The sequence below is a fragment of the Triticum aestivum genome, chromosome 5A, assembly GCF_018294505.1.
Source record: "Triticum aestivum cultivar Chinese Spring chromosome 5A, IWGSC CS RefSeq v2.1, whole genome shotgun sequence".
NCBI classification, from domain to species: domain Eukaryota; kingdom Viridiplantae; phylum Streptophyta; class Magnoliopsida; order Poales; family Poaceae; genus Triticum; species Triticum aestivum.
Window position 1 is genome coordinate 675,914,616 of NC_057806.1, and position 8,437 is coordinate 675,923,052.

Genomic DNA, 8,437 nt, shown 5'->3' on the forward strand with positions numbered 1-8,437 from the left:
GATGATCTAATAAAGGCCATTTGTTTATCCGTTTTGCATGTGATTTGGCTGTCCCACATAGCAAAGAAAAGTACACACGTCACACGGACGCCCTAACTATAACTTCCCTAATCAGCCGATCCTTAAATCCCGTGATTGCTCTTTCTATCACTACTCTCTTTTTCACCTTCCCATGTAATCCCTAATGGCCAACGGGACACGACGCCGGCAGGGAGGAGCATATCACGTACTCTATGCGCATGTTGCACACTAAGCGCCGCCTGCCGCCCGCCGCCGGGAATCATCACCGTGAGCACGCCGCCTAAACCAGTCTCTGAATCTATCGAGTACTGTACCTCCGGCGATCGGCAAGTGCCGCAGGAGTCTAGCACGAGGTCCTTTTTCTTCTTTTCTTTTTTTGAACAAAGACCGCAGAACAATCGTTCTACGGTAATTTTCATTCAAAATTTAAACAATGTTATGTACAACAAAGAAAAGAAAATACAGAGTCGTGCCCTCTAACCAATACCAGCTTTAGAAAAATCCATGAAAGATTAAGTTAGATTATCTATAATCCATCCTCTGAAAGCCTCTTTGTGTTTCTCTTTGATTCTCAGAAGAATCAACTTTAGGTCATCTCTGAGAAAGTTTCTCCACGCTTGAACTGATGGGTTTTGAGTTTTGAAAATTTTGAAGTTTCTCTGCATCCAAATGTGCCAGCAACCCATCGTGATGATGCTCATTGCAAACTATTTGGGTAAATGGATTAGCAACAAATTTATCTCATCAAAAGCATTGATGCCTCTGACTTTGAAAGGAACAATTAAATCCCAGCATTGCAGAGCAAATGGGCAGTCCCAGAGGAGATGAAGGCTGGTCCTTTTTCTTCTATCTGTACGTTATATATCTCCTTCCACTTTCATTTTTTTTTGTCTTATTAAGTAATTAAGATCTTTTTTTATTTGCGAATGAAAATTAAGATAGTAAAAGGCTTGTTTCGTCACTTGCCAGATCTTATGTTTGGTAATGACACCACTGATAAAATGGATAAATTTGTCAAAGGGCTGGAAGCAGAAAATCGTGTAAAATGAAGTACGGTCTTTTCTGTTCCTGTTTATTTTGTCCATAAAGTTTTCTATTTAAAAAGCTTGACAACACATGGTTTTGAGCCTGACACCGCCACTGTGGGACATGATGCAATATACTAGTTGAAATTCAATTGAAAAGGTTATACCCATATCTTGGAAATTGACAACTAATTTTGTTGACTTACCAAGTGTATATTTGTGGCCTTCCCTCTAAATTGAAAATGACCATGAACAGACTGCACCTACACCACTGGTCTCAAGATTTCAAACCCATGTTTGTGAATCTGTGATGATCAATCGTATTCAAAACAATTTATTTTTCTTCTTGAGAAAACTAATTAGGCAGTACTCCACCCGAATTTGCTTTAGAAGTTTTACTACTTTCCATAATACTAACCGAAACACCAATCAGGAGTAACATCTGAAATGAAAGCCAACCCCGGCATTGATGATGCTCTGCTCGAGTAGCAGTACATCTATGAGTGACCCTCCGAGCGTTCGCTGGTCTCCATTCTCCAACTCCACACCTCCATTGGCGCGCTCCACCTCGCCTCGACCTTCATCACATACGTGCGTGCAGCGTGCAACGGTGCAAGGGAGCGGGCAACAATGGCGCCCGTCTCCTTCCTCGAGCTCTCGCTCTCCTTGCTCTGCTTCCTCGTCTTCTACTACTTCCACGCCAGGTCCAAGCGCAAGAACCCGGTGATCCCGCTGGAGTGGCCGCTGGTGGGCATGCTCCCGGCGCTCCTCGCCAACCTCCCGCGCCTCCACGACTGGGTCACCTCGTTGGTCACCGCCAGCCCGCTCAACTTCCGCTTCGTCGGCCCGCCGCGCTCGGGCATGGAGCTCTTCCTCACCTCCGATCCGGCCAACGTACGCCACGTTTTCACCTCCAATTTCGCCAACTACCCCAAGGGCCCCGAGTTCGCCGAGATCATGGACATCCTCGGCGGCGGCATCTTCAACGCCGACGGCGACTCCTGGCGCCGCCAGCGCGCGAAGGCGCAGCTTCTCATGTCCAGTCCAAGGTTCCGGGCCTTTGTGACACGGTGCAGCCGCCGCAAGGTCGAGCGCGACCTGCTCCCGCTGCTCGCCCACGTCGCCGGCGGCGGCACCGGCGTGTGCGACCTGCAGGACGTGTTCCTCAGGCTGACGTTCGACACGACGACCACGCTGGTGTTCGGCGTCGACCCGGGCTGCCTGGCCATCGGGTTCCCGGAGGTGCCGTTCGCGCGCGCCATGGACGATGCCATGGACGTGCTCCTCGTCCGCAACGTGCTCCCTCCGTCCTGGTGGAAGCTGGTGCGGTGGCTCGGGGTCGGGCACGAGCGGAAGATGGCCGTCGCGTGGCGCGACATCGACCGGTTCATCGGCGACACGATCGCCAAGCGGCGGGAGGTGGTGAAGGCAAGAGGCGGCATCGAGGACTCGGCGGACCTGCTCTCCTCCTACATCGACGACGACGAAGATGCTAGCACGGTCGTCGACGCCTTCCTCCGCGACACGACCATGAACCTCATGCTCGCCGGCCGGGACACGACCGGCTCGGGCCTCTCCTGGTTCTTCTACCTCCTCACGAGGAACCCACGCGTGGTGTCCAAGATCCTCGCAGAGCTCGACACGGTCAACTCCACCACCACCCCGGACGGCATGGTGACCTACGACCCGGACGAGCTGGGGCGGCTGGTGTACCTGCACGCGGCGCTGTGCGAGTCGCTCCGGCTGTACCCGCCGGTGCCGATGGAGCACAAGGGCGTGGTGGCCGCGGAGGCGCTGCCGAGCGGGCACGAGGTGCGGCCGGGGGACAAGATCATGGTGTCGCTGTACGCGATGGGGAGGATGGAGGCGGTGTGGGGCAAGGACTGCCGGGAGTTCCGGCCGGAGCGGTGGATCGGGGAGGACGGCAAGCCGCGGTACGTGCCGTCGTACAAGTTCGTGTCCTTCAACTCCGGGCCGCGGACATGCCTCGGCAAGGACATGGCGTTCGTGCAGCTCAAGGCGGTGGCGGCCGCCGTGGTGAGGAACTTCGAGGTGGAGGCCGTGCCCGGACACGTCGTGGAGCCCAAGATCTCCATCATCCTCCACATGAAGAACGGCTTCAAGGCCAGGATCAAGAGGAGGAAGATGCTTTGATTAAATGGTGAATTCGGAGCAATAGTGTGCCTGGTGATCGTGAAAGAAAGATGCATGGAGTCAGCGAATTTGTAGACCGATCGCTGACAAGTGACGCCGCATGTAGCTAGAAGGAAAAATCTAGTGTCGAACTGTTGAATGTATCGTGTTGCCCACTTGGCCAGTAGCAAGTCGTAGTCACTGTTGTCGATCTCAAATCGATCTAGTGTCAACTAGTGGTACTCACTCGGTACTGAAATATGCAACGACCTGGGCTAGGCCCATCCATTGCGCAGCATGTGGCCAGTGGGCCGGCCCGTGAGGCCTGTAATGTACACTACATATAGCAGTGTTGCGTGTGCGTGTGGGGCATGAGGATTGTAATGACTGAATCTTTGTATCCCTAATCCCAGAGCCTTCCTCTGTTCTTCTTCTTCCCCACGCCAGCCGCCTTTGTCTCCAAGCTACCATATCCTGGCGTGACGCAAGGAGTTGCTGCGATTCCGCAGCAGCCCAAATTGATCCGCGTCCTCTAATCCCGAATTTCGCGTTCTCATCGCCAACAGTTCACTCGATGCGGCGATGGCCGAGATGAAGCGGGCACTAGATGGGGTGTACTCCGCGTGGATCAGCTTGAGTGGCTACCAGCGACGGGCACTTCGCAGCCGCCTCCGCCTCCACCGCAACGTTCATGCACACTTCACACTGAAGGACAGAGCAGTCTGCATGCGCCACCAGCGACAGATCAGCGGGCTATTCGTCACAATCGGCAACCACCACCCGGGGGTGAGCAATCTCAGTTCCAATCCCCTATAAGGCTTCGTTCGGTTACACCCAACCCCGCCGAGATTGGGCACCAATCCCCCCCGATCCGCGTGGATTCCAACCGACCGGGGTCCAATCCCGGTCTGCCACCTATGTGCCTTTGGTTAGCCCCTGCCGGGATGAAACCCTGCTCAAGACCCTCCCAAACCACGTGGAAATGACCGGAAAATAACCCTATCCTCCCACCCCGTGGAAAGCAACCCCCGCTTGATTACGCGTTCGCTCTCTCTCTCTCTCTCTCTCTCTCTCTCTCTCTCTCTCTCTCCCTCTTTCGATTCGTGGCAGCGGAGAAGGGACAACGACAGTGCTATGGGAGGAGACGGCAGCGACACTTTCCCCTCCCCTCAATGAGCAGCACCTCATCCAACGGCAGCGGCGGCGCGAGCTCGGCGGCGACCTGGAGCAGAACCACCGCGAGCTTTATGGCGACCACAACGATCCAATCGCCGGCGTGCTTCTTCCCCGACGGTGGACCGGTAAACCCGCGCTCCTCCTCCTATTTTTCCTTCCCCTCATCCTCTAATTTCTAGGGTTCTTAGTCTGCTTCTTGGATAATGACTTCTGGTTGCTGGGACTAACCGAATAGACTATTATACAGGGATTAGAAGGGATTGTGAGCTAGGTGGTTGGGTGATGAGGTGGGTGTCACCAAAGCCTAAGTGATTATTTCTTGGATGACCATGAGGATCTCGATCACTCCCCTGTTTATGGCTACCGGTCGCATCACAGTCGTTTCAAGCCACGGATCCCTCGGTCTGACTTTCCCAAGTTTGAAGGAGAGAACCCGAAATGGTGGAGACAACAGTGCGAGAAATATTTTCGGATGCACAATGTTCAACAGGAACCATGGGTCGATTTCACGACAATTCGTTTTTCTGGCAATGCTGCTTTGTGGCTTCAGAGTTACGAAGACATGCACACAATTGATAACTGGGCAGCTATATGTGTAGCAGTGTTCACCAAGTTCAACCGCAACAAGTACACCAGAGCGATTGGTGTTTTCTTCTCCCTGAAGCAAACAGAAATAATGGATGCGTATGCACATATGTTCGAGGAACACATGCACAAGATGCTTATGTACAATTAGTCCTACGATGAAACATTTTTCATTAATCGCTTTGTGGAAGGACTCAAACCTGCTATTCGAGCACCAGTTAAATTGCAGCAACCAAGTACTGTGGATTTGGCTTATTCCCTGGCTCAAACACAAGAAGAACTATTGGGTGAGGACACATCTAAATTAGCAAGAAATGGGAACCAGGATACAGCTCCAAACCATATGTGCATCAAGGTCTCCTGAGGGATACACCTGCAGACAAAAGATCAGAAGATCATGCTAAGTTCCCTGACAAGGTGGATAATCTAAGGGCTTAGAGAAGGGCAAGAGGAGAGTGCTTCAAGTATGGGGAGAAATATGCACCGGGCCATAAATGCCCCAAGACTGTTCAGTTGCACGTCATGGAGGAGTTATGGAATGCTTTACAACCATATGAAAATGACTCCACTGGATCTGATAGTGAGCAATCTGAACAACAACCAGTCAATAAACATGATGATAATTGCATGAAATTATCTGAACAGGCCGCAACTGGGGCATCTTCTAAAGAGTGTATAAAGCTGTAGGGTATGGTTGGCAAACGACAGTTGCTCATCCTAGTGGATTCTGGGAGTTCCACCAATTTCATCAAAGCTGATCTCGTAAAAAAGTTGAAATGCCCTACAGAGAACATTCCTGCTGCTAGAGTCACTGTTGCCAATGGAGGAAAATTACCATGTAACACTCAAGTGCCCAGTTTACAATGGTTCTGTCAAGGACAAACTTTCACAACTCGGCTGAAAGTTTTACCTCTGGGTACTTATGGTATCATCTTAGGCATGCAGAGGCTCGATACCATGAGTCCTATGTGGGTTGACTGGAGGAAGAAGGTTATGAGATTTAAGTATCAAGGCGCAAGGATTACACTCCGAGGAGTTAGGGAGAAACCCACTCCTTGTACAACTATTTCAGGCAAACATTTACAGGGCCTTCTGAATATTGGGGTAGTTGAGCAAGTAATTCACCTCTGCCACATGGCAGAGCAACCTCTAGCAGAAACATGTATTCCACCTATAGTTCAACCTCTAATTGACAAGCATTCACAACTATTCAATACTCTTGATACTTTGCCTCCTCACAGAGATTTTGACCATCAGATTCCCCTACTACCAGGTGCCAAACCTGTTAGTGTCAAACCATACAGATATAACCCTATGCAGAAACAGGAAATTGAAACACAAGTCTCTGCAATGCTGCAACAAGGATTGATTCAACATAACACAAGTTCCTTTGCCTCTCCAGTGTTGTTGGTCAGAAAGAAGGATGGAACCTGGAGATTTTCTGTGGATTACAGAGTGCTTAACTCTGTAACAATTCAGCATAATTATCCTATGCCCATTGTAGAAGAACTTCTAGATGAACTGGAAGGTGCTAAATATTTCACTAAGTTGGACTTGAAAGCAGGCTATCATCAAATCAGGCTGGTGGAAGGAGAAGAACACAAAACTGCTTTCAAGACCCATCATGGACTGTATGAATTCGAGGTCATGCCTTTTGGCCTGATCAATGCTCCTGCAACATTTCAAGCTGCAATGAACGCACTATTTGCTCTTCTTCTCAGAAAGTGTGTCTTGGTTTTTATGGATGACATTCTCATCTACAGTGCAACTTTGGAAGAGCATTTGCAACATTTAGAGCAAGTCTTCACCATCCTAACAGACAACCAGTTGTTTATGAAACTGATGCTAGTAAGTGCTCGTTTGCCCAGTAGGAATTGGAATACCTTGGCCATGTCATCAGTGGGAAGGGAGTTCAGACTGATGCAACCAAGATTGTAGCTGTTCGAGAGTGGCCAGTCCCAATAAATGTCAAACAAGTCAGGAGTTTCCTAGGCCTGACTGGATACTACAGGAGATTCATTAAGAATTATTCAATTATTAGTAGAAGCTTGTCTGTGTTGGGGAACGTAGTAATTTAAAAAAATCCTACGCACACGCAAGATCATGGTGATGCATAACAATGAGAGGGGAGAGTGTGTCCACGTACCCTCGTAGACCGAAAGCGGAAGCGTTAGCACAACACGGTTGATGTAGTCGTACGTCTTCACGATCCGACCGATCAAGTACCGAACGCACGGCACCTCCGAGTTCTGCACACGTTCAACTCGATGACATCCCTCGAACTCCGATCCAGATGAGTGTTGAATGAGAGTTTCGTCAGCAGGACGGCATGGTGACGATGATGATGTTCTATCGATGCAGGGCTTCGCCTAAGCACCGCTACGATATGATCGAGGTGGATTATGGTGGAGGGGGGCACCGCACACGGCTAAGAGATCAAGAGATCAATTGTTGTGTCTATGGGGTGCCCCCTGGCCACGTATATAAAGGAGTGGAGGAGGGGAGGGGCCGACCCTATCTATGGCGCGCCCTAGGGGAGTCCTACTCCCACCGGGAGTAGGATTCCCCCTTTCCTAGTAGAACTAGGAGCCCTTCCAAGTAGTAGGAGGAGAGAAGGAAAGGGAAAAGAGAAGAGAAGGAAGAAGGGGGCGCAGCCCTTCCCCTTAGTCCAATTCGGACTAGGCCTTGGGGGGGGGGCTGCCTCTCTCTCTTTCTCCTAAAGCCCAATAAGGCCCATACACTCCTCGGCGAATTCCCGTAACTCCCCGGTACTCCGATAAATACCCGAATCACTTGGAACCTTTCCGATGTCCGAATATAGTCATCCAATATATCGATCTTTATGTCTCGACCATTTTGAGACTCCTCATCATGTCCTAGATCTCATCTGGGACTCCGAACTACCTTAGGTGCATCAAAACACATAAACTCATAATATAACCGTCATCGAACTTTAAGCGTGCGGACCCTACGGGTTCGAGAACTATGTAGACATGACCGAGACACGTCTCCGGTCAATAACCAATAGCGGAACCTGGATTCTCATATTGGCTCCTACATATTCTATGAAGATTGAGGGAGTCCTGGATTAGGGGGTATCCAGACAGCCGGATTATATCCTTTGGCCGGACTATTGGATTATGAAGATACAAAATTGAAGACTTTGTCTCGTGTCCGGATGGGACTCTACTTGGCGTGGAAGGCAAGCTAGGCAATACGGACATGTATATCTCCTCCTTTGTAACCGACCTTGTGTAACCCTAGCCCCCTCCGGTGTCTATATAAACCAGAGGGTTTTAGTCCGTAGGACAACATACAGTCATACCATAGGCTAGCTTCTAGGGTTTAGCCTCTCCGATCTCGTGGTAGATCAACTCTTGTAATACCCATATCATCAAGAATAAATCAAGCAGGACGTAGGGTTTTACCTCCATCAAGAGGGCCCGAACCTAGGTAAAACATCGTGTCCCCTGCCCCCTATTAGCATTCGCCTTAGA

At 50.3% G+C, this 8,437-nt stretch overlaps 1 protein-coding gene across 1 annotated transcript; it reads left to right on the forward strand.

Moving 5' to 3' along the window:
• Positions 1 to 1,482: 1,482 nt before the first annotated feature.
• On the forward strand, positions 1,483 to 3,618 carry LOC123105910 (alkane hydroxylase MAH1). The gene has a single exon (XM_044528090.1). It carries the CDS (start codon positions 1,677 to 1,679, stop codon positions 3,198 to 3,200), a length of 1,524 nt encoding a protein of 507 aa, XP_044384025.1. The 5' UTR covers positions 1,483 to 1,676; the 3' UTR covers positions 3,201 to 3,618.
• Positions 3,619 to 8,437: the final 4,819 nt, after the last annotated feature.

Excerpts from the sequence above, each read along its gene's own strand:
- LOC123105910 (XM_044528090.1), top strand. The coding sequence starts at position 1,677 with ATGGCGCCCGTCTCCTTCCTCGAGCTCTCGCTCTCCTTGCTCTGCTTC.